General features: G+C 41.4%; 1 protein-coding gene across 4 annotated transcripts in view; it reads right to left on the bottom strand.

Annotated features, from left to right (window-relative positions):
* Positions 1 to 25,866, bottom strand: part of PAQR3 (progestin and adipoQ receptor family member 3) — a 32,830-nt gene extending 6,964 nt beyond the window's left edge. The window contains exons 1-7 of one of the 4 annotated variants that reach the window (XR_003110540.3): positions 25,469 to 25,865; positions 19,865 to 20,027; positions 14,820 to 14,975; positions 10,143 to 10,340; positions 7,699 to 7,789; positions 3,735 to 3,883; positions 922 to 1,115 (exon numbers count right to left, since the gene is read on the bottom strand). Coding sequence is in view for 2 of the 4 variants with exons in the window: in XM_006053742.4 (XP_006053804.1) it covers positions 3,741 to 3,883; positions 7,699 to 7,789; positions 10,143 to 10,340; positions 14,820 to 14,975; positions 19,865 to 20,027; positions 25,469 to 25,653 (936 nt within the window). In the remaining 2 variants the exon portion in view is untranslated. Of the gene's footprint in view, positions 1 to 921; positions 1,116 to 1,170; positions 3,884 to 7,698; positions 7,790 to 10,142; positions 10,341 to 14,819; positions 14,976 to 19,864; positions 20,028 to 25,468 lie in introns of those variants that run through there. The other 3 variants (XR_327129.4, XM_006053742.4, XM_025289849.3) reach the window with 3 other exon arrangements.
* Between the last annotated feature and the right edge of the window lie 395 nt (positions 25,867 to 26,261).

The following is a 26,261-nucleotide window of genomic DNA, read 5'->3' as shown; positions in this document are numbered from 1 at the left end:
CATGTAAAACAGAAAACCTATTTATTGAACTGATGGACTAAGTTTGGTGTTGAGATCACAATATTATGCATTAGTCCACAAACTGGAGTTTCAGATTGGTGGCTTGTGGAAAGATTCAACTTATTTGTTAGAAATGCACTTTTCCCCCCGTCAGAAACTGTAACATTTATCTAAGGTTATATGGAAAAATAAGGGCCCTGTTTCTTTTTAATAAATTAACGGTACAAAGGAGCAAAATATCACATATAAGTTATATAAAATGCATAGTGTGGACTGTGCCACTATGCAAATTTGGTTATAGTTTTAACTTGAGAGAAGAATATATGCTTCAGTTAGAGCTGTTTACTTTGAGCAAGCTAATTTCGTTTTAAGAAAGTCCAACTCCAGCATCGTATGTAAGATGAAGTTAATATTTTCCTACTGAAAGCATGAGCTTTTGAAGTTTTCTTTGTTGCACATTTGAAAGACAGTTCACTTTTGCTGCAGACTGTTGACACTACTGAATTTACATGTGTGCTCTGCAGTGTTTTGGATCCCGGGGTTGCAGAGTATAACTAGACTTTAGTGCTATCATGCCTGCCCTCTAAGGATGGAAGTTTCACTGTTCACAAGAGACCCCCGCCCACAGTGTTACTGCTTCTCCTTCCTGAAAATGTTTTCTCAAAGGTAGTTTCAAGTTTGGGATCATTCTCTCACTCTCCTACTCAGCAAGTATGGTAAAGAATTTCAGGGGATGTTGGTACCCAATTGCATCTGTACCTCTTTTCAGTATAAACACAGTTACTGTAATAATGCACATAACTAAAAGACACTTCTGCCCCTCCCCAAAGAGCTGAGCTGACTCTTCATTGCACATATTCTGGCAGGGGTGAAACTGCCCAGAATGATCATTACAAGGGAATACAGATCTACTCGGCTCACCAGGAATCTAGACGTGCAGGCTATGCCCCTTGATACTTAATGCAGGGCAAGCAAAGGTTATCTCTAGGTCGGTACCTGCCGAGTGGAGAGCTGTACAGCTTTATGCCAGTCAATGCCAATCTTCAAATCGGTTACTCTGTCCAGGTGGGATGCCAAAGATGTGACACATACTCCCTGAAGCTTCATTCCTGATTCTAAAACATGATTGTGAAGCTGTTATGTATTATAAAGAAAGACAAACAGCACTTATATATTTAGTAAACCCAGTTTATTTACACATTTTGCCATGCAGCTCACTGAATTGCTCTTAGTGTAACAAAAAAGAAGACAAGCACTATCTTGCTATTTGAAAGCGGTTTTATGTAGAAAGATTATTCCCTTAAATGAGTTAACTACAACCTTACAAATCACTATAGACAATTTAAAACAGCCATGAATAATTTTAAAATGTAAAGTCTATAAGTAAAGAGCTTTTATAGTTTACACATTGGTAAAATTAAAAGCAGTCTTTTTTAGTACTTTTAATACTGTAGCTGACTAGTGTACTTTTAAAATCTTAATAAATCTACAAAAACAAAAATATACATTATTACAAGGCTCAGATTCATAGGCAATTTTAAAATATTTATTCTTTAATGTTAACAATGTCTTAAAATTTTTGCCAGTAGTGATGTGCACACAGTAGGTGGTCAATAAATGCTGATATACAGAAGTGCTTATAGTTGACGGCAATCCACATTTGTTCATTCCCTACTTTATAATAAGTACATCATAGTAAAGATAAAAAAACTTTCTTACAATATTTAATATTTTCATAAAAAGATGAAATGTTTACAATGGTATAATTTAGTTCTCCTTTCAGTCAGACCTATATGCTTTTTAAGTTCAAGAAGTCTTAAAATTGGTCATTTTTATCAATTCAGAAGTCAAGGATTAAATAACTCATACACTATAACAAAAAAGGACTTTTTCTAAAAATTGGAAAAAAAATGAAACTTGAATGTTTTTGAGATTTTATAATTAAAAATGGTGCCAGACGTAAAGCAGACTTTTCCTTCATTTTTAAATTAATTATAACTACTCAGTATAGTCTGTTTAGCAAAAATGACAAAATATCTATTTAAAAGCAATAGTATCATGTAAGTCAATAGGGATACTTGAGAGAAAATATATCCTATTATCATTTCACCAAAATCATCTTTCACTAAGCATACGGATCAAATTTCTGGCCATTTTCTTTTGGTCAGTTCTTTTAAAATAGCCATTTTCAAAGTGGTGTTCCATCAGAATAATGGGTATAATGTGGTGTGCCCTTAGTCTACTGGGGGAGAATTCGCCTTGCTGAGATACTAGCATGGGAAATTCATATTCCAGCAACACTACACTGAAAAGAGATACAAAATTTTACAGATGCATAAACTAGGGCACATTAAAGTAACATTCTAAATATCGAATGTTTAAGTGGCACTCTGGGAATAAATTTTACTATCAATCAACACCTCCTGATACTTAGAAAGTTCAATGTTTTGAATATACACCAGTAATTAAAGCAGCTGATATCAACCCATTCAGAAACTTGGATAATATTTTATATTCCAAAAAACAACATGTTTTTATGAATGACTGCTTTAAGGGATTTAACTTATGCATATGAGAAGACCAGAAAACAAGGGTGCGAGGCTGTGGTATAGGGCAGCGAGATCTATTTTTTAATATATACAATGAAGTATCAGACCCAAATGTTAGCTAGTGTATATCAATACTGTTTGAGTTCTCAGCGCAATACTAACACATGCATACAGAGGGAAAGGCCAGAACGCAGGTGAATTAATCATGTCATCAAATGGGGCATCTGCATGACTTTGTTCTAAGGCTTAAGGTTCATTTCAGTGTCAAGAACTGGGCCATGTAGATTCTGTGGCCTTGAAAGTAGCACCATATACCTGGGAATCCCCATCAATCAAGAAATTAAGACCTCAAACTCAGAGGGGTGAAAAGTCTGCTGTTATAGGAATTCTGGAGCCCCAAATCTGCCATCTATGGCCAGGAGCTCAACTCTTCTATATGGGATTAAATCATAATACTGGAAACTGAAAAGCTTAAATGGCCAATAACTTGGTAATTAGACCACAGAATTTGTCACCTGTCATGTACTTGGTTCTTAGTATGATTTTTATTAGATGGGAAATGACAATGCAGTTCTTTTCCCTTTCTCAACACCTCTCTCAACTTGAAGAAGAGGTTTAACGTTTTGTTCTAGCAAACTAAAAAGTTGAGTGCTCCTAAGAAGAGAACCTACAGGAAATAAGATCCGAAGTGCTGGTTTCTCACAAACCAGCCATAGAAAGGCTAGTGATTACTCAGAATCACGATCAGCTTGCTTTGAGCACAGGCCATCACAAACGCTGCCTTGATTAGGCACTTAAAACTTGATCATCTACTCTGTCTTCTATTAAAGGAACCATACAGGAGAACTCCACTTTATAACAGAGGCGAGCCCTTCCTAAGGAAGTTAAGCTGGTGCTCAGGAAAGAGAGTACTGGCTTCACATTCAGGTTATTCAGATGATTCTTAGGGAATGCCAACTAAAATTTTCACTTTCTGTACAAGCAGCAAGTTAGTAGTCTTAAGGGCCCACAAAGCAGTTACTATTACTGATCCCCAAGTATATTTTTCCATATTTATAAAATACTACTCATGATATTACCCAATCAGAGGGAAAAGGAAAAATGAATGGGAATCCTAGAAACGGTGGGGTCTAGAGCTCCCCATTATATATTGCTTAACAACTGAATACACCCAGGCGGCCATACCTGAATTCACAAATGTGAAACATAATCAGGACAGGGTTTGCTGTGTCTATACTGCATGACATACACCGTCGACTGATGCCACCAATATAACATCACTACTGCAAGGATGTGCCAGATTTGGTGGCTTGATCCGAGGTAGTTTAGTTGTCCTGCAAGGGAAGGTAGAGAGAAAAGAGTACTGATTAGTCTAGAGTCCCTTGGACAGCAAGGAGATCAAACCAGTCAATCCTAAAGCAAATCAGTCGTGAATATGCATTGGAAGGACTGATACTGAAGCTGAAACTCCAATACTTTGGCTGCCTGATGCGAAGAACTGACTCTTTGGAAAAGACCCTGTTGCTGGGAAAGATTGAAGGCAGGAGGAGAAGAGGACGACAGAGGATGAGAGATGGTTGGATGGCATTACTGACTCAATGGACATGAGTTTGAGCAAGCTCCAGGAGTTGGTGATGGACATGGAAGCCTGGCATGCTGCAGTCCATCGGGTCGCAAAGAGTTAGACACAACTGAATGACTGAACCGAACTGATTTTGACTTTAAATAAAAATATACTTCAATCTCTGGCCTTAGAAATATGACTGAGTAGCAAAAAGATTTTGGCAGTCTCAGAAACTGAGATTAATTCAGACCCAAATGTTTTCTAAAAAAAAGATTAATTCATATTGAGTCTGACTTTAAGGCTGTATTCATGAAGAGTACTGGTGAATTTCAGAAATACTATTCTAAATGTCTTTTCAAAATCTAGATGTGGTTAATTTCAGGAATTTGACCTTTTGTCTCCCATGTCTCAACATATATATCTGGTGAGGAAAAGACAACACATGAGAGAAGCAATGGAAATTAGTGCTACAAATCATGGAGTTGATTAGGCATGAAGCAGAGACACAGCTGTTTTTGGGTATAAGTCTGTTTGAAGCATTTTAAATTTTAAGCAGGTGTGTAAAGAGACAGCTCAGACCTGCATCTTGTACTATCAGACAAATGGAACAAATAGAAAAATTTAATCAGTGATGCTGAAGCTCTAATACTTTGGCCGCCTGATGCGAAGTCAACTGCTTGGAAAAGTTCTTGATGCTGGCAAAGATTAAAAGCAGGAGGAGAAGGGGACGACAGAGGATGAGATGGTTGGGTGGCATCACTGACTCAGTGGACATGAGTCTGAGTAAGCCCGGGGAGATGGTGAAGGACAGGGAAACCTGGCTTGCTGCAGTCCATGGGGTCGTAAAGAGTAGGACATGATTGAGCAACTGATTAATAACAAAAAATAGGTTAATTAACTAAGGCTGGTTAGTTTATATATGGGCTTCCTTGGTGGCTCAGACAGTTAAAGAATCTGTCTGCAGTGCAGGAGACCTGGGTTTGACCCCTGGGTTGGGAAGAGCCCCTGGAAAAGAGAATGACAACTTAGGAGAATTAATTTCTCTCTGGTTACAGTATAAATTCCAAGGAGATTAAATAACTAACAGGTAAGAAGCATACTGAAAAATAACAAAATACAGAACTACAGAAATTGAAATGTAATTCCTGGTGCATCTATGGTCACATAAATATTCTCTAACCTTCTGTCTTCTCTACCAAGAACAATAATCAGTATAGTATGTAGATTTTAAAGTGTAAGTCAACAGAATCCTTTCTGTTCTTAGACTTTTATTTATTTATTTTTTGGTGCCATGGAACCGTTTAAGAGCCTAGTGAAGTTCAGGCTCATTTTTAAAGCATAAAATACTGAGGATCATAAACCTGATCGGTTGTAATGCAAATATCACAGATTCACTGAATTCTGTCCATGGAGAACTTGGGGATCGTTGAATCCAACAAATGCCACTGTGATGTTTACATTAAAAAAAAACAACAACAAAAACTGACATAAGCTGAAAGAAAGTTCTTAGGTTTGAAAGGTTTTTGATTTCACAGTGTTCAGCCCCCGTCTCCCCACCACTACAATGTGCTTCTCTTTAGAGCCAGGTCATCAGAGGACCGGCCAGACAAGGTTTCTAAGCCATGCATTCATGAACACCTGACACTTCTCTCTGTAGAGACTTTTCATTTTTCATGGACTCTGTTTTCTCCCCTGCACAAATGTAGCACACACTCAGCTACATGGGGCACGTTTTATGTCAAGCTCATCTTGAGAAAAGTTAAGTTACATAACATTTGACCTTTTATAGGTGTCCTGTATTAGACAACTGAGAACTTTTGATCTGAATATTTTAGGGCCTAAAAACATGATGGCTATAATCACGAGTGTAGAGAACTTTCATTAGTTAATTTTCTACCTGTATGTGTGAAAAAGAAGAAATTCATAGTAAAATAATTATTAATAAAATGATGTAAAAATGTATTTCACCAGAACGGTTTTCTGAGAATTCTAACCCTGCTTAGAACATGGGTGGGTCTTCAATTCAGGGACATGTCCAAGTTATGTTCCCAAATCCAAATGTTTATACACAAGTTCTCTGTATTCCACCCTTATTTAAAACCCACTAGCGAAAGGTCACGTGCACAGAGGAATGCCTGAGGTTCTGCGGTCTATTCATTCCCTAGTTCATGGTTTCTCATCCTTATTTCTTCCCCAATACATGTGACAAATGGCACACCATCTTCAATTCACTGTGGAAGAGGTTCTTAACCCGAGAGAGAGGGAGGACAATTTTCAATTTGAACTTAAACAGCTCCCCACTCCCAGCCCCAACACCGGAAAACCACTATGCTCTGTCTCCTGTTATTCTTGAGTGGCGCCAAAGCTCACCTGCGCTCACACCACTCTGTCCCTTCCTAAGGCACTTACTTCATTTATGGGCTGGGGCTGGGGGCTCTGGAACTACAGCTGCTAACCTTTACTGAGGGCTCGCTACTTGTTGAGGAACTGAGCTAAATGTTTCACGTGCACGTTCTCATCTAATACCCAGGAGAGAAAAGCATTATCTTCACATTTCAGAGAAGGAAACTGGCCTGAGAAATCTTGTGTGACTTCAGTGCAAACAGCTAATGAGGGGCGGATCGGGGATTTCAACCTAAGTCATCTGACTGCGACGGCACCCACTGCAGTGCTCGTGCCGGCAAATCCCATGGACGGAGGGGCCTGGTGGGCTGCGGTCCATGGGGTCAAGAAGAGTCGGACACAACTGGGCGACTTCCCTTTCACTTTTCACTTTCATGCATTGGACAAGGAAATGGGAACCCACTCCAGTGTTCTTGCCTAGAGAATCCCAGGGACGGGGGAGCCTGGTGGGCTGCCGTCTATGGGGTCGCACAGAATCGGACATGACTGAAGCGGCTTAGCAGCAACAGCAGCAGCATCTGACTCTAGAGCTGAAGCTCCGAAACAAGCAAATACATGCTTTGGCGAACATTATTCTCTTTACCCAGTGTCCTCTTAGTTCTTTTCTATCAGAAGGCTTTTTTACCTAAACTGAAGCAGGGAAATCTGTCCTTAAGTTCCTGGCTTGTGTAAGTCTTGGGGACATGAAGATCCTTAATTTCCTCTCACCACTGGGTGCCAGGAAGCTGAAAGTCAGACTGATGGGCCTTATATAGAAACTTACCACAGATACTTGAGAAGTAATCCTAAACCTGGCTTACTTCCATTATCCTATTATTTTCCTTTGCTTCTAGTTTGTTTTATGAATCTTGCATATATAAATTAATTTTTAAGCATAAGCAACTTTTGTGGAACAAAGCGCTCCACAAAAAAGCAGTGGTTGAGAACTCACTATTGAAATGGTGAAATGAAATGGTGAAGTGAAATGGTGGTAACCCTATCCACTGGACTCAACTTCTATTGTGACAATGAAAGAAAAAGTTTGTGAAAGCCATCAGAGAGTTCAAGTTTTAGATAACATTTGAGAAAAGCCATTCTATAATCAGTAATATTGGGAAAAAAAAATCTGTTTTGATACTCTGACGTATATACCTCCACCATTTAGACTAAAGTCATAAATCCATTATAAAAACATGTACCTACCTGGAAAATACCTTTCTGGAACTTTGGAAATGTAGAACAGGAAAGCAAGAAGAGCAATCACATACATCACAACTACACGGGGTGCAAAGTCCTGAAAAGCAAAACACAGTTTTTCACAGATCTCCCAACTGTGACTGAACTTCCAACTTACTGATATTATAAATCTAATTAATATAATTAAACAGAGAGAATTAGAATTCATAGGTGGGATTTAAGTCTATTGAATCTTACAGACAGTCTCCAGTAATAGAAACCTAGCTCTCAGTACTTTAGGAAGCGTTTCATAGGAGTGGAACACAGAGACTGCCCTAAGGCTCAGGGCACTAGAGCAGCTAAAGCTTCAACAGGGTGAAAGTGCAAAGGGCAGCCAACTCCCATTTTTACAACATGGGTGCCTGGGTGGAATACATGTGGGAATGGAGTAACCAGCTGAATAAGCAAAGAGACTAAACAGGGATCTGTGGCTGGAAAAGACCCAAGAGGCTCAGCCCAACAGTGATATCTGTTTCACCATCCCGGATAAATGATTCTCTTGAATACTACTGTGCAAAGATCCTTGGAAAGCTTTTCCTTGCCCTAAGAAAATCAGCCAGCTCTAATTCATACACCTTGTTCCTAATTCTGATTATAAACCTAATTTACTAAGAAGCCATTTAAGAAATAAAACAACTGACTTTTCTTCCCTCTACACATATTCGAGAACCATCATGGAGCCCCTCTCCCCTGAAACCTATGTTCTCAGACAATCAACCTCAGATTCTACAAACATTCTAGAACAAAGCTCCACTGTACCTCCAGGACAGCTGTTTGGAACTTTGCATCTTTGGTCAAGCGCCTCTCTCTCCATCTTTTTAAAACTAGACCTTACTGGAGAATTTCTCTGGAAGTCTCCCTTTGTTTCTGTACTGGGATGATCTCTGTTTATATTAGATTTCCATCTTAGAGAACCAGTCTTCCTAAGCCATATTTCTATTTTAAGACTGCTGAACACAGGAAAGTGTCCCCCCCCCGCCCTCCCCCACACTTATTTTTTTCAATTTCTTAAAAATCTACTGGCCTAATAGGTCTGGTTCTCTTTCTTTAATAACAAGATAAGCTTATGGTAAGCTTGAAAGTGAAAGTGAAGTCGCTTAGTCGTGTCCGACTCTTTGCGACCCCATGGACTGTAGCCTACCATGCTCCTCCATCCATGGGATTATCCAGGCAAGAGTACTGGTGTGGGTTGCCATTTCCTTCTCCATATGATAAGCTTAAAAAGATGCATTTCCCTCATCCCAAAACATTCACTTCTGTGTCAACAATTACTCACTTCTGGTTAGGATTGAATCCATTAAGAGAGTGGCACTTCTCCATTCTATTTCCTCGGCAACAAAACTGTCACAAAAATGATGTTTTCACAGATACCAGAATCACTGAAGTTACTTATCACCACTATCACAACTTTATCCCAATTTTTTAGTCTTATAAAGCATCACCCTCATTCTCAAGTTGGCAACAGAGCCAAATCATATCACTCAATTCACTACACCAGACTTCCTTTCTTTTTAGTTTTATATGCAGATGATTTCCACCATGCTGTTAGCAATAGTATATAAGCCTACCATTAGCCTCTCCTCTCCTAAAAAAATATAATTCTTTTGAGTAAAACCTGCATTTAAATCTCCATATTTCAAAGGTCCTATTGTAACAAGTGTATGCAATTTCTTCTAGATTTCTCAGCATAATTATGTTAAAAATTCTTGTTTACTCCCTAGCACATACTTAGAGCATTTATATACAAATCTCTAAGAATTTAGATCTTACTTCTAACTCCCTTCTCAAGAATGCTGAGGAATTCTGAGGTTCTCCCTAATGTACTCCAGCTCTCCCTGTAACAACTAATGGTCTTTTATTTCTCAATATATTTTCCTTGCAGGGTAGAGTATGGTCCCATGGCTCTAGCTGCCAAGAGATTTTCAAATCTTTATTACTAGTCTCAATCTCTGAGCTAAATCCACACCTGATCTCCACTTTAACATCCCACAGGTACTCAAGAGGTCCAAGAATAAATCCTTCCCAACTCCTTCCCTTCCACAAACAAGCAAATCAGCTGCTTCTCCTGGCATGGACCTTGCCCCAGCTGACAAAGCTGGAAACTTAGGAGTCCTCCTCTACGGGAAGGACTTGGATATTTACATTCCAAGGGGAATAGAAAACAGTTAAGAACATATCATCTTACAGAAATACATCTCAGAAGAAAATAGTAGTTAGAATCTATGCTGCAGAGTATGTTTTATTTATTTATTAACATATAGATGTGAAAAATTACTGCATCATTATGCAATTATAAATGTGCCCTCAAATGACAAAGACCCACCCACCTGGCCGGAGTACACTATTTTACCCGAAGGAATGAGATTAAAAGGACAAAAAGAACGGGAACATACTGACCACACTCAGCCTACCTGGACGATAGGAGCACCGATTCCTCCATTGAGCCACACCCAGTGGAGAGTAGGGATGACTCCATACCCGGAAACAGAACAGAAGATGATAGAACGCAGCCTCTGCCACTGCTGCGTGAGGTAATTGGGATGGATCTGAGCAAAGAACACGGCCAGGATCATAGCAAGCACGGTGATCAAGTATACCTGACGCCAATACTAGAACGAAAGGACATCGCATTTCAATTGTCATTGACAATAACGGAAGGGAACAAGCAATTTTCAATTCTGGCTTCTAAGGAATGCATTCCAAACTGTACTTACTTTGGTATTTTCACTTCCAAACACAATTACCTTCCTTCCTTAAAACAATGCACGTTGCATACAATTGTTAGGTCTCTTAGGATGACAAACCAGACCCCAAAGTGAGGTGGTAAAGAACACATTTATTCACACAAAAGCATTACCTGCTGCTGCTGCTGCTAAGTCGATTCAGTCGTGTCCGACTCTGTGCGACCCCAGAAATGGCAGCCCAGCAGGCTCCCCTGTCCCTGGGATTCTCCAGGCAAGAACACTGGAGTGGGTTGCCATTTCCTTCTCCAGTGCATGAAAGTGAAAAGTGAAAGTGAAGTCACTCAGTCGTGTCCGACTCCTAGCGACCCCATGGACTGCAGCCCACCAGGCAGCTCCGTCCATGGGATTTTCCAGGCAAGAGTACTGGAGTGGGGTGCCATTGCCTATTATATGCCAGGGGCAACTAAAGTCCTGTGGAAACAAAGACAAAGCTCAGTGGGTGAGCTCACAGGCTATGAGGGGGGCAGACACATAACGAGATGATTATAATCAAAGGATAAGGACTGCAGTTGAGTTATGAACAGAATGTTGTAGGACCACAGAAGAGGGAGCAATTGCTACCTGGAAGAGTTAAAAAATGCTTCATAGAGGAAATGACAACTAATCTGGATCCTGAGGAATATGTAAGATTTTGTGAGAGGAGAGGGCTCTCAAGGAAAAGGAAGCACAATGGAGCAAGGAAGCTTTGTGAAGGGAACTTGAAAGGCAGACACACTGTTGAGCTATGAATTTATAACTTTTCCAAGCTGGCACTGAGGGAGTAGCAGAGCTCTTGAAGAAAAAGATGATGTGGTTATTTTTCAAACTAACTTATTAGAATAACTCTGACATCAGTTTAAAGAAAGAAAAAAAAAAAAGAGGTGACAGGAAGCTAGCTAGGAGGGTATTAAATATTTGATTCAAAGAGAAAATGGCTTGGACTGTTGCTGAACAAGAAACACAGATGTGAGCACCAGATTCAGGAGGCATTTTTGAAGTAAACTAAAATTTTAATGGTTGACTGTCAATGGGATAGGGCAGCAGAGGATGGGTCAACTGTTTGCTGTAGAAAAGGCCATGCAAATGGCTTCTACTAGTGGAGCAAATGAACAAGGTGACCCAGCATGAGGGTGTGTGTGTATTGGGGGTGGAAAATGGTGAAGCATGAAATATCATCATTCATTTCAAAATACATCAAGTGTGAAGGGCTTACAGAATTATTTAGGTATCTAAACGAGAGGTTGAAAAGCTAATCCTGAAGCTCAAAAGTTGTTAGTTGTCCTAACAACTCAGGACAGAATTCTTAACCTGGGCTCTAAGGACTTCTCTGGGACCATTACAACTTCCTGAAACTCACATGTCAAAATGACTGATCAGTCTGCACCCAAATGCATATTATCTGGGATGGAGGGTCCACAGTTTTCAGCCTCATTCTCAAAGCAGCCTGTGTTCCTTAAAAGGTAAAGCGCCATTAGAGCAACTGAATATTTGGTTAAATGATGAGATATCAGAGGTAAGAAAACAATTTTTCCTTTAAATGATTATGGACTGTATTAGCTCTAGCGGATTTTTGTTTTTTTTCCTTTTTAATCTACCTTGGAGTTATGGTTCTTCTGAAAAAAGATTTACAGTTCTCCCACTAGTCTCTTTGATGATCAGATATGCTTGGGAAGAGGTAAACAAAAAACCGGTTTCAGAGAAATACAGAATAAGATAAGCAAAAAATTTCTAGTATTACATACTCAAAAGCCTATTTTTAAAGATGTCAACATTTTCATGTAAAACGAGTAAGTTGTGAAAGGTGAGCAGATATGGGCAGTTTACTACTAAAATCAAATCAATTTACAACAGGGTAAATGGCATATATATTTAATTACATGCTTCCATTCCAATGTAATTAGGCCTGAAGAACAAATGGCTTATGAGCAAGTGGCTATCATTAATAATGTTCTTACATTCAAACCAAATTCTGATTTTTCACTTTGCTAGTTTTACACTCTAGCAGGGCTGCCATTTTTCTCCATTATTGTGGAGTGACAAAGATCCTACTTAAGAATTCCCAACAATCAGAGGTCTCCTGTGCTGCAGCCCACCCTCCCAGGGAGTGAAGTCTGGGGATATGGTCTGGACCCTCATTCCAAGGGGAGGGCTCAGACAGAACAGACTCTCATCCTGTGACTAGCAGGTCCGCTGTTCCTGGGAGAGTGGCTCAGTTTTGGCTCTGAAAGGGAAGGAACTAAAAGGATAAAAGGAAAAGAGAAAATGGTGTGGTAGGGGGCAGGAGAAAAAGAGAGGCGGGTCGATGGGGACTTTCTGAATCGGAGGTCTTGGGATGGACTTGACTGAGACATGAGATGAGGAGGGAGTTGGCCCATAAATTCAGATCAGCTGCTGTATAATTTGATCACAGTGTTTCAAATGCTGCTTACCCAAGGCAAAAACTGACTTTTGTAACTTGAGGCTCAGAAAGCAGCGGTGATCAAGAATTCAGAGAGGTAGTAGTAGTGTTAGTTGCTCAGTCGTGTTCGACTCTTTGCGACCCCATGGACTGTAGTCTGTCATGGGATTTTTGTTTACCCCATGGACTGTAGTCCTCTATCCGTGCGATTCTCCAGGCAAGGATACTGGAGTGGGTTGCCATTTCCTTCTCCAGGGGATCTTCCCAACCCAGGGACTGAACCCGGGTCTCCTGCGTTGCAGGCAGATTCTTTACCATTTGAGCTACAAGATATGTTAGAATTCAGGGAAGACAACATGTTTGTTAAAAACACTCACCACTCATCTGGTCTGTCTCTAGGTCTGTCTCTAATTATAAGACTAAGGAAAGGAAAATATATTTCTTATATAAGAATATGGGTCAACACATTAACAGATATACTTTTCTTGTTTTTCCACTGAGAGAGGAATAAAGGATAAGAAGGGAAAATGAAAAGTAGCACCTAGCTTCATAATTTTAACCAGCACTAACTTGATCTTCAACTCCAGCAACACAAAAATAAAAGATGTGTAATGTGCATCTGAAGACTCAGATAGCTATATGGTTTTAGTGGGGAAATAGTAAAATTTAATGTTTCACAATAAACTGTGGGAAATTTTGAAAGAGATGGGAATACCAGAGTATCTGACCTGCCTCTTGAGAAATCTATATGCGGGTCAGGAAGCAACAGTTAGAACTGGACATGGAACAACAGACTGGTTCCAAATAGGAAAAGGAGTATGTCAAGGCTGTATATTGTCACCCTGCTTATTTAACTTATATGCAGAGTACATCATGAGAAACACTGGGCTGGAAGAAGCACAAGCTGGAATCAAGATTGCTGGGAGAAATATCAATAACCTCAGATATGCAGATGACACCACCCTTGTGGCAGAAAGTGAAGAGGAATTCAAAAGCCTCTTGATGAAAGTGAAAGAGGAGAGTGAAAAAGTTGACTTAAAGCTCAACATTCAGAAAACGAAGATCATGGCATCTGGTCCCATCACTTCATGGCAAATAGATGGGGAAACAGTGGAAATAGTGTCAGACTTTATTTTTGGGGGCTCCAAAATCACTGCAGATGGTGACTGCAGCCATGAAATTAAAAGACGCTTACTCCTTGGAAGGAAAGTTGTGACCAACCTAGATAGCATATTCAAAAGCAGAGACATTACTTTGCCAACAAAGGTCCGTCCAGTCAAGGCTATGGTTTTTCCAGTGGTCATGTATGGATGTGAGAGTTGGACTGTGAAGAAAGCTGAGCACCAAAGAATTAATGCTTTTAAACTGTGGTGGTGGGGAAGACTCTTAAGAGTCCCTTGGACTGCAAGGAGATCCAACCAGTGCATCCTAAAGGAGATCAGTCCTGGGTGTTCTTTGGAAGGAATGATGCTAAAGCTGAAACTCCAGTACTTTGGCCACCTCATGAGAAGAGTTGACTCATTGGAAAAGACTCTGATGCTGGGAGGGATTGGGGGCAGGAGGAGAAGGGGACGACTGAAGATGAGATGGCTGGATGGCATCACTGACTCGATGGACGTTAGGTCTGAGTGAATTCCAGGAGTTGGTGATGGACAGGGAGGCGTGGCGTGCTGCAATTCATGGGGTCGCAAAGAGTCGGACACGACTGAGCGACTGAACTGAACTGAATGTTTAAGTTTCAGAAGACAGCATATATATATTTTCCATGGAAAATCAGTAAAAGGAGTAGGAGCTGATAACAGATGTTAGAGATCATGGGTCCCTTTTGAAAAATGAGTTTATGCCTCCACTAGACTTTACTGTTTCAATTAGTTAATTATGTGTCTACTCAGAAGTTCAAGGAAATCATGGAAAGATAAAAGACCTATACCTGAAAGGGAGTTTGTAAAATGTTTTTAAGTACTTACATTATTACAATAAAATGCATAAAATACACCGGAGACATAGCAGCCCAGTATTCCAATAGAAATTCCTGCATAATCTAATGCCATCCATCTTCGACACGTTTTTTCTGATCGATGGCAGGAAAAGAGATGATAGCCCACGGAGCAAAGCATACAGACCTAGGGAAAATAAAACAAACATTATCAAAGTGACACAAACAAAATGATAAAGGCAACTCAGGCATGACGTTCAGGGAAGTGGTCAAGTGAAGTCCAGGTTTTTCAGTCAAACAGACCTAGACATGGACTCTGGCTTTGTGCATGACTATATGTCATTTTCTTAAGCCTCAGTTTCCTCATGGGTAAAATGGGGACAAAAATCATAAAGAAAGAAATCTATACTGATAGCTATTTTATAAGATAAACAATTTAAATGAGTAGTACAATAGAAGGAAATCTATCTATTGCATCTTATTTTGATCCATGAATAAGTTTCCTTTTAAAAACTACTTACTATAGAAGTAAGGCATGTCCTTAGAAAGATGAAAAGAAAAAAAATGCAATTTGATGATATAAAAAAATAAGCCCTATCCAATCTATTCTTCAGTGATAGCCACTGGTAATATTTTTTATGTGCCTGTCCAGATATTTTCAATGAACAACATATCAAACACCTATGATACAGAAGTCTATATATACACACATAAGAACACATTTTAAATTAATCAGATAAAATCATATTATATAGTTTGCTCTGCTATTTGTTTTTTTCACTTAATTTAAGATCTTTTATGCCTGTATGAGACTTCATTGTATAGAGTTTACTTTTAAGTTAAAGTTAAACATGGCTTTGGTGCATTCAAGGAAAAATAATTGTGACTTATGCTGACTATGTTGCCAAGTTGAGAGCAAAGCTTATCTGATTCAATCAGCTGCTCTGAAGATTGATGAGGTTTCTGTAGCTGAACTCCCTCTAGTCATTAAATACCAGCTGTGTGTCATGTACTGGGGATACAAAGACGAAGCCTCTACTATCAAAGAGAGTTTTTTTGGGCAAGTGAGCAAATGGTGATGTTGGAAGTCCTATAGGAACTGTGCAGAGCACAGTTAGAAAACAGAGGAGGGAGGGAACTGGGTCTGTGGGTCCATGCATACCCTGGAGGCTGGGAGCTGCAGGAGGAAGAAAGTCACATATTTCATAGGAGGGCTGCCCCCTGAGCGGCACCTCAGTTGCTCTGGCATTCATCAAGGACAGAAACAAAGGTGTGCGCAGGGTTACGGGTGGGTCCACAGCAAAAGCAGCATATTGAACACAACACCCTGAGCAATGAATGCCATGTGGTCTTCTTCATATGATTAGGACAAGTCCTATACATCAAGGAGTCTTAACTTCAATATTATGGACTCTATGATACTACTGAAGATTTTAAATGCACCTTTATAGAAAGGTTGACATGAGAGGTTACAACACTAGCCTTAGGAAACACTGACTAGAGCCTACACTAAGGCAAGGACAGTGGGGATGGGGAAAATGGGCCAGATAAACGGTCATCTAGCCATTCTATCGGAGAAGGCAACGGCAACCCACTCCAGTACTCTTGCCTGGAAAATCCCATGGACAGAGGAGCCTAGTAGGCTACAGTCCATGGGGTCACAAAGAGTTGGACACGACTGAGCGACTTCACTTTCACTTTTCACTTTCATGCACTGGAGAAGGAAATGGCAACCCACTCCAGTGTTCTTGCCTGGAGAATCCCAGGGACGGGGGAGCCTGCTGGGCTGCCGTCTATGGGGTCACACAGAGTCGGACATGACTGACGTGACTTAGCAGCAGCAGCCATTCTATGGGGTTCCCAGGTGGTGCTAGTGGTAAAGAACCCACTTGCCAATGCAGGAGACTTAAGAGATGTGGGTTCGATCCCTGGGTTGGGAAGATCCTCTGAAGAAGGAAAGGGCAACCCATTTCAGCATTCTTGCCTGGAGAATCCCATGGACAGAGGAGCCTGGCGGGCTACAGTCCATGGGTTCCAAACAGCTGGACACAACTTAGCGACTAAAAACAAACAATATACAAATCAGTCCCCACAGCCTCAATATCAACGTTCAAAACAAGGTTCCGAGCTTGAGTCTTATTTCTTCTTCTGCTATCTAAAATCCTTAATGCTCTGTGGCTTTGGCTACTAAACTGCAAGTCAGAGTGCACTGACCCAATTAAACGTAACTTTAAGAAGTTATGTTTTCTATTATCCTTGAGATAAAAGGATACATCCAGAGAACATGAAGGGGTACCTTCTCACTGCCTGGAGAAGACCTCATGGCCACAGTGCTGAGTGACGTAAGCAGAGTTGATGCCGCTCAGAAGGAGGCAGAAAGGTAGGCAGCCAAGTGTGACGCATGTGTGCATCCACAAACATCTGGAGCGATTTTACCCCAAATGTCCACCGTGCAAGTGGAATTTCAAATGGGTTTTTATAATACTTTCTTCCAAATACCACTTGTTTGCTCGAATTTCTACATGAGCGTATCTTATAGTAATAAAAAGAAACAACAAGAAAGCTACTTTCATTGTGAAAAGGAAAGTAAAACTGGAAAGAGAAAAATAACAGTATCAAGTGGAAAAGATTAATAAAATATTGGGTATTCACAGAGGACATGTGAATGTTTGAAGAGGTAGCCTAAACTAAAGTATGTTCTGTTTTGAAAGGGACGTGTTGTTAGAGTTGCTTAAAAAAAAACTGGCTGAAAAATTATCTGACATATTGAGTATGTCTGTTTTCTGGGAAGTTTCCTTCTGTGGAATATCTCACTCCATCCAGGTAGACAGACAACACCACCTACAAGTCCAGAAAGTGCTAAGCTGTCTCTTGCTTCCGGGCCTGTCCACACATTTTTCATGCTTCAATGCCCTGCCTCACTCTCCCTCTGGGACGCGATCTTGATGTCAGGCTGGTTTTGTTCTGCACCAGAGTCCCAATACCTGGCTTAGTGCCTGGATATAGACAGGAGATATGAAAAAAATATTTCTGGAACTGAATGTTAAGGAACTGAATCTAGGGAAAGGCATTCTCAAATTTTATTTTTCTCTAAGATAGAAAGATTTCTGAGAAAGTGCAAAGCCCCTGAAATTACACTCTACTATTTAGAATGCAGTCTATTAATCTTATTGGTAGGAAAGCAAGAGCATTTAAAAAGTTCAGGAAAGAGAAAAAAAATGTTATATATCTTTAAAAAATTAAATGTATGTATATCAGTATTAATACATACACGGATGATTTACCATCTGCCTGCTGACTCGAAGAATCTGGGGAAATTGGGTGAACAAGTTATAATATCATAAAAATAACAAAAATGGTATTTGTAAGTAGGGCAGGTGTGCTCATGTGACTTCAGCAAGCTGTGCTGTGTGTAACAGAAAGATCACTGCACTAGCAGGAGAACAGGACTTCACTGGCCTACTGAACAGCCTTGAGCAAGTGACTCTAACACTTTAGGCATTTCTTCATTGGCAGGTGTTTTAATTATTTCATCTTCTCAGTTTTGCAAAGCAGTGCTTTCTTAAACCACTATGAAAATAAACATATATTCCCTGAACTAACATCAGCTGTGGCTGGGAGGATAAAGGGCAGGCCAAGGGTCAGAGGAAAGCTTGTGGGATCCTCAAAGGAGATAGTATCCATATAACTAGCAGTAGAGCATAAACCAGTTTTTCTGATTATTGATTATAAGAGCATCTTAATAGTGGGCGTGTGTGTTAGTCACTCAGTCGTGTTTGACTCTGACTCGAGACCCCATGGACTGTAGCCCACCAGGCTCCTCTGTCCATGGAATTCTCCAGGCAAGAATACTGAAGTGGGTTGCCATTCCTTTCTCCAGGGGATCTTTCTGATCCACGGGTCAAAGTCGGGTCTCCTGCATGGCAGGCAGATTCTTTACCATCTGAGACAAGTAAGTATGGGCAAATGGATTCATTTCCATTTTAAAAATGGAGATAGGTTTTTAAGAGATGTTTAGGCTCTGATCGGGACAAAAATTAAACCTGAGAATGAGTATACTGTAAAAAAAAAAAAGAAAAAATAATTTTCTAATAATAACACAATACAGAGTATTCTTTCTCTCAAAGAAATTAAAATCTTATTCTAGAAACTAGAATTAGAAGAAAAGGGAGAGGGGGATGTTTCCATTGTGTTTCTTAATCATTTAGGTCCAAAGTTTTGAGTCAGATGATGAAGGCCTGAAATGGATTAATACAAAATGAAAGCACAGCTGTGTGGTTGACTTATGGATTCCCCTTTCAGGCAGCAGCAGGTTAACTGCTGGAAGTGCTGGCCTATGTCTGGGGGAGGAAGGATGATACTTTTTTCTTTCCATTTTTAAGTTTTATCTGTACTTTGCATTTTTTTTTAATTTAAAAAATATCATCTGGATTTTGGTCCATATTAGCTTTCTTCTTTAGAAACTCATGTTTGAAAAATTATTAAACATGACTTTTAAAGGCCCTTTTACAGATTCCTGAAGAAAAGTAAAAGTGCTGAGGGACCAACACATGTAAGGTCAATGGAGGAAATGGCACAGAGAAGAAACGGAAAGTATTTGAAATCAGGAAAGTGCAAAAGGCCCAAAGGAGGTTAACATTAAAGTGAGAGAAAAGATTAATACCAGCAAAATGAGGCAACAGAATTAAGACAATAAGGAAACAAGTACAAAAGTCACAGACAAATAAAAGGTGAGAAATGTTCCCAAACAAGTTTTAAGCACACAATAGGGTTCTACTTCAGTTGGCAAATAGAACACAATGAGAGATTTCTATCTCTGGATTAATCTTATAGCACAGATGTCTAGAGAAAGGAAGAAAAAAGAAATTTTCTCAATCTTTCAAACTTCATGGATTTCAAATACACTCTCAGAAAAACATACTTTGGGTGCTTCTATTAGGAAATTGAAAAAGCTAGCTTACACGCTGCTTTGGGGCTCTTTGTAGCAAGTGGTGGGTGTGGAGTAAGGCCACCTGCCCAAGCCTGTGGAACCAAAGTTCTCTTTAGCAACAATAGTGATTGTGAAATGAGACTTACCTGGAAGCAGAAGAGACAAATGGAACAAATTACAAAATCTTCTCTGGATGCACTTGCTGAAGGTAACACAGATGTCATGTCATATATTCCCAGCGTGAAGAAGAGGAAGAAACCTAACAAATGACTCCAGATGTTTACTGTCTCATTAGATAAAATGAACAAACTGGAAAAACAAACAAACAAACATGCAGCTCAGATTCAGATCTGCTGGCTCACTGGAGGCATTTATAAGGGTAGGGACAATTTGGTTGGTGGCGGACGTTATCAAATACTCGCTACTTTAAGCCCTTAACTCCATCTTGGCCTTTTTAAATTTGATGTACCATTTAGTTTAAGTTTTTCCACAACTCCATCAATCCTGGGATCTTACAGTTTTGGGTTTTTTTTTTCCCTTCCCATCTCTTATTATATTTACCATTTCAGTTATTTATGTATAAATTCCATCTCATTCTCCAGCATATCAATTCCCTGACAACTGGCACCATTCATCTTTATGATACCACTGTTCTCAGCACAGGGTCCTGCTCAGATTAGATGCTACGTGTCTACAGAAATAAACATACAGATTAAAACTGGGTGCTAGCTAACACAGTCTGACATTCAGTAATAGGCATCTGAAAACCTGCTAAGCTTAGGCATACTTCAAAATACCTTTTTAGTATACACTGGGTTTCCCTGGCGGCTCAGATGGTAAAGAACCTGCCTGCAATGCGAGAGACCCAGGTTCGATCCCTGGGTTGGGAAGATGCCCTGGAGAAGGGAATGGCTACCCACTCCAGTATTCTTGCCTGGAAAATTCCATGGACAGAGGAGGCTGGCAGGCTACAGTTCATGGAGTCACAAAGAGTCGGACATGACTGAGCAACTAACACTTTCATTTCAGTATATATAACAGGCAAGTGCAAAGTTAAATGGACTTGAGACAAGCAGGATAAATACAAATGGATCCACTGGAGATGTCCTTTAAGACAGGCATGCTGCAACAACTTTGCTGAGGCTGTTCTGAAACCAAACTAGTTTCCAGGTGGCATGAGTTTATTCTTTGTTGGAATAACAGGAGGTTACTTTTAGTATCTTTCCCAGCTGAGCTACCAGGGAAGCCATAAAGGAAAGATATAAGCATCTGAATGCAGAATTCCAAAAAATAGCAAGAAGAGATAAGAAAGCCTTCCTCAGCGATCAGTGCAAAGAAATAGAGGAAAACAACAGAATGGGAAAGACTAGAGATCTCGTCAAGAAAATTAGAGATACCAAGGGAACATTTCATGCAAAGATGGGCTTGATAAAGCACAGAAACGGTATGGATCTAAGAGAAGCAGAAGATATTAAGAAGAGGTGGCAAGAAAACACAGAAGAACTGTACAAAAAAGATCTTCATGACCCAGATAATCACGATGGTGTGATCACTCAACCTAGAGCCAGACATCCTGGAACGTGAAGTCAAGTAGGCCTTAGAAAGCATCACAACAAACAAAGCTAGTGGAGGTGATGGAATTCCAGTTGAGCTATTTCAAATCCTGAAAGATGATGCTGTGAAAGTGCTGCACTCAATATGCCAGCAAATTTGGAAAACTCAGCAGTGGCCACAGGACTGGAAAAGGTCAGTTTTCATTCCAATCCCAAAGAAAGGCATTGCCAAAGAAGGCTCAAACTACTGCACAATTGCACTCATCTCACACGCAAGTAAAGTAATGCTCAAAATTCTCCAAGCCAGGCTTCAGCAATATGTGAACCGCAAACTTCCTGATGTTCAAGCTGGTTTTAGAAAAGGCAGAGGAACCAGAGATCAGATTGCCAACATCCGCTGGATCATGGAAAAAGCAGGCGAGTTCCAGAAAAACCTCTATTTCTGCTTTATTGACTATGCCAAAGCCTTTGACTGTGTGGATCACAATAAACTGTGGAAAATTCTGAAAGAGATGGAATACCAGACTACCTGACCTGCCTCTTGAGAAACCTATATACAGGTCAGGAAGCAACAGTTAGAATTGGACATGGAACAACAGACTGGTTCCAAATAGGAAAAGGAGTTCGTCAAGGCTGTATATTGTCACCCTGCTTATTTAACCTCAATGCAGAGTACATCATGAGAAACACTGGGCTGGAAGAAGCACAAGCTGGAATCAAGATTGCCAGGAGAAATATCAATAACCTCAGATATGCAGATGACACCACCCTTATGGCAGAAAGTGAAGAGGAACTCAAAAGCCTCTTGATGAAAGTAAAAGTGGAGAGTGAAAAAGTTGACTTAAAGCTCAACATTCAGAAAACGAAGATCATGGCATCTGGTCCTGTCACTTCATGGCAAACAGATGGGGAAACAGTGGAAACAGTGTCAGACTTTATTTTTTGGGGCTCCAAAATCACTGCAGATGGTGACTGCAGCCATGAAATTAAAAGACGCTTACTCCTTGGAAAGAAAGTTATGACCAACCTAGATAGCATATTCAAAAGCAGAGACATTACTTTGCCAACAAAGGTCCGTCTAGTCAAGGCTATGGTTTTTCCAGTAGTCATGTATGGATGTGAGAGTTGGACTGTGAAGAAGGCTGAGCGCCAAAGAATTGATGCTTTTGAACTGTGGTGTTGGAGAAGACTCTTGAGTGTCCCTTGGACTGCAAGGAGATCCAACCAGTCCATTCTGAAGGAGATCAGCCCTGGGATTTCTTTGGAAGGAATGATGCTAAACCTGAAACTCCAGTACTTTGGCCACCTCCTGCAAAGAGTTGACTCGTTGGAAAAGACTATGATGCTGGGAGGGATTGGGGGCAGGAGGAAAAGGGGACGACAGAAGATGAGATGGCTGGATGGCATCACTGACTCGATGGACGTGAGTCTTGGTGAACTCCGGGAGTTGGTGATGGACAGGGAGGCCTGGCATGCTGCGATTCATGGGGTTGCAAAGAGTTGGACATAACTGAGCGACTGAACTAAACTGAACTTTTAATATCAGTACTAGTTGCCATCTTTCAATATGCCCTAACTGGTTTTGAGTTTAAATAGGGCTTCCCAGGTGGCTCAGTGGTAAAGAACCCACCTGCCAATGCAAGAGACTTGGGTTCCATCCTTGGGTCAGAATGATCCCCTGGAGGAGGAAATGGCAACCCACTCCAGTATTTTTGCCTGGGAAATCCCAAGGACAGAGGAGACTGCGGGCTACATTCCGTCGGGTTGCAAAGAGTCAGACATGAGGGAGCACGCACGCAAATGTATAACTCTAACACAGAATTTGCAGCAGTCACCATGGTTCCCATATTCCCATGCCATAAACATAGTGGAGTCTCACACAATCAAACTATCATCAAGGATAGAGCGGATCTCATATCATTAATGTCAGCCTTTATCCTGTACAAGCTCCAAGTATAAACACTACTTATATTGGGGAGGGGGAGAAGAGATGCAGGAATGTGAGGAAACATATCTAAGCCCAGGACTGTTTGACAGCCAGTACACATCCGTTACCTCAGAACTTTTCATGTGGTGAAACCCAGTGTAACCTGGTTAAGTGAACAGAGAGGCACAATCATGGCATGTTCCTTCCAACTAACAGAGTACTGGCAGAACAGCTGTGACCTACTAAACCTCTCCTTATATCTAAGAGATAGATATCGGTATCTATATAGATATAGACATACAGCTGGCCCTCTAGGCAGCTAAAAGAAGAGAGGGCAAAAGCTGAACCTGGAAAACACCAAGCTGGTAGGAAGAGCACTTAGAAGAATATCCCTAGGAGGGGAGCTACTCTTAATCAATGAGAAGTTAGACACATACTCTGATCAGCTGCAAAATCAACAATCAATTTCTTCATCAGCGTCTATCCGGCTTCAAATTCAAAGGTAATGGTGTTAACAAGTTACCATTTACTGAGTGTTTATTATGTGCCAGGCTGGGTGTAGTATTTACATACACAAGGACTCGTTTAGTCCTTACTACTTTCTGAAGCAGATACTGTAATTACCCTCATTCTTACAAATGGGGAGAGTAAGGCAGAGAGAGGTTAACTTTTGTTCAAGGTCCCACAGCTGTGAAGTGGCAGATCTGCATACTCAAGTCTTTTTCACTCAATGGCCTGAGATCTAAAGCACTGTATTTTCACTCCTTGATCTATGAGATTTGGACCTTAACATCAGAATGCAGAGGTGGGTTTAAAGCTATTATTTAAGATAATTCATTACCCGCTCTATCCATGTGGAACTTCAGATCCACAGCAGGGGCTAGCTCTGATTTCTTGTGTAATAACTTATGCAAAGAAGGTGATGGGGAGGAAATGGCACTCAGGATTCAAACTGTCAAATGCCCTGGGCCATTCATTGAAGCCAAGCAGAGATGGACAGTGATGTCACCTTGTGACTCTGAGTTAGAGAAGAACTTCAAAGGCAGGCAGGGTGAAGGAACAGCGGAAAGACGGTGCCAAAAAGAAGATCAAGAATCAAACACGTGGTTGCTGCTTGAGCAACTCAACAGCTCACATTCCAGCAGTGGAGTTTGTCACTACACTGACCTAGAGCTAACCAACATCAGTATCTCAATTGTCTTAAAGTGGGGTCCTGTAATTAAGTACATATCGTGAGTTGTAGGGCTTCCCAGGTGGCTCAGTGGTAAAGAATCTGCCTGCCAATGCAGGAGATGGAGGTGTGATCCCTGGGTCAGGAAGAGCTCCTGGAGAAGGAAATGGCAACCCACTCCAGTATTCTTGCCTGGAGAATTCCATGGACAGAGGAGCCTGGTGGGCTACAGTCCATAAGGTCGCAAAAGAGTTGTATATGACTTAAAGACTAAGCATGCAGGCAAGTGAGTTTTAACCGAAATCTAGTCTAAGAATTAGAACACTAATTTTTCAGTTTTGTTTTCTTTTTAAACCCAGGCTTTCAAGGGACTCAATTTTAAGAATGTAGATGATGAAGACATTCCCTTTAAAGATGTTTCTATAGTGCTCTGATGGAGGGCGGCACCCTGTTATAGGCCCCCTTTGCCATAGTGCTTTTCCCACACAGCGTTTTTCACAATGGTTATTACATAATAGTGTAATTAGCTCCTTAATGTGTGTCATCCAGGCTAGAGTTCAGTAGATTCACCAGAACAAGGGCCATACTGAGGGGGCTCCATACTATCTACTAAATGCATGAATCAGGAATTTTTAAAAATTTCTATGCCAATGTGAACTTGTTTCCTATTATACCGGCATTTATCTGGCCCCAAATATCTGAATTTCCATACGGCTGCCTTAAAAATAAACAAAGCTTAGGTATACATAGGAGCAAGTATGTCCTCGCCATTGCCAGTGGGGTCGATTCCAACATGTACCCCCAATAAACACCGAATGGAATAAAGGATGTGAACCCTTTGTAAACAGCAAAGCCCCACTGGAGTTAGTGACTATGATCATTGTTACCGTCATTAGTCCATGGATCAAGTACCCCGGCGGGGGAGAAAGAAAGATCACGAACAGAGGAGAGGTGGCAGAAAAGGACGGAGCAGCTAGGGAACAAGGGGCGCGGAGAACAGCGGGGAAAGCAGCAGGCGGACCAGACAAAAAGGGTTTAGAGGAGGAGGAGCCGCCGGCGCTCCCCACTGGCGCACCCAGCGGAGGCGGCCAGTCTGTACCTTTTGATACACAGCCTGGAAGGTAGGTAGGCCCGGTAGCCGTCGGTGATGTACGGGTTGTCCTTGAGGGACACAGGGATCTGCTCGTAGGTGTAGAGGCGGATGCCGCGGGGCACCAGGACCGGCCAGTACTGGTAGCTGCCCAGCTCGATATAATGTGCGCTTTTCAGCAGCTTCTGATGCATCCTTCCCGGCCGCCGCCGCTCCCCAAGCGGGGAGCTCACCCAGGCCCCGCCTCCCCGGGGAGGGGGCTTCGCCGCCGCCGCAGCCCCCGCCCCGGAGCCCGCGGACGCCGCGCGAGGTCCTACGGCCCCGCCGCTATCCAGGCCCGGCTCCGCGAACTGAGCGTCCGCCGCCGTCAGCGCCCCGGCGGGCCGGGCGGTGTCGCAGCCCTCTCTGACGTCAGCACGCCGCTGCGGGCTCCACCCCTCGGCCCTGGCTTCGATCGGTGTGGTTGGCGACGGGAGGGGGCGTGGTTGGGGAGTATAGGGGGCGTGGTTATGGAGGGGAGGGGCCGCGGCCGGGGAGGTGGGTCTCCGTAGGAGCTCCGCTACCTGAGCGCGTAGGGGCGGCGAGCCGCGTCTACTTATCGATGACAAGAGTGCGAAACTGTATAGCAAGTACAGCGGGTTTTTTCTTATTCTGTGTTTAATTAGAAGCAATATGTGTTTCATTGTGAAAATCAAAGAGAAAAGACTAACTGAAAGAAAAACAAGAACTAGAAGTAACTCTCACCGGTTACTTTATTTTTGGCATCTCACACACTTGGTGTCAGAAGGGACCTTCGAGGTTT

Source organism: Bubalus bubalis, chromosome 7, assembly GCF_019923935.1.
Source record: "Bubalus bubalis isolate 160015118507 breed Murrah chromosome 7, NDDB_SH_1, whole genome shotgun sequence".
Lineage (NCBI taxonomy): Eukaryota > Metazoa > Chordata > Mammalia > Artiodactyla > Bovidae > Bubalus > Bubalus bubalis.
This window is presented reverse-complemented; position numbering and strand designations above follow the sequence as displayed.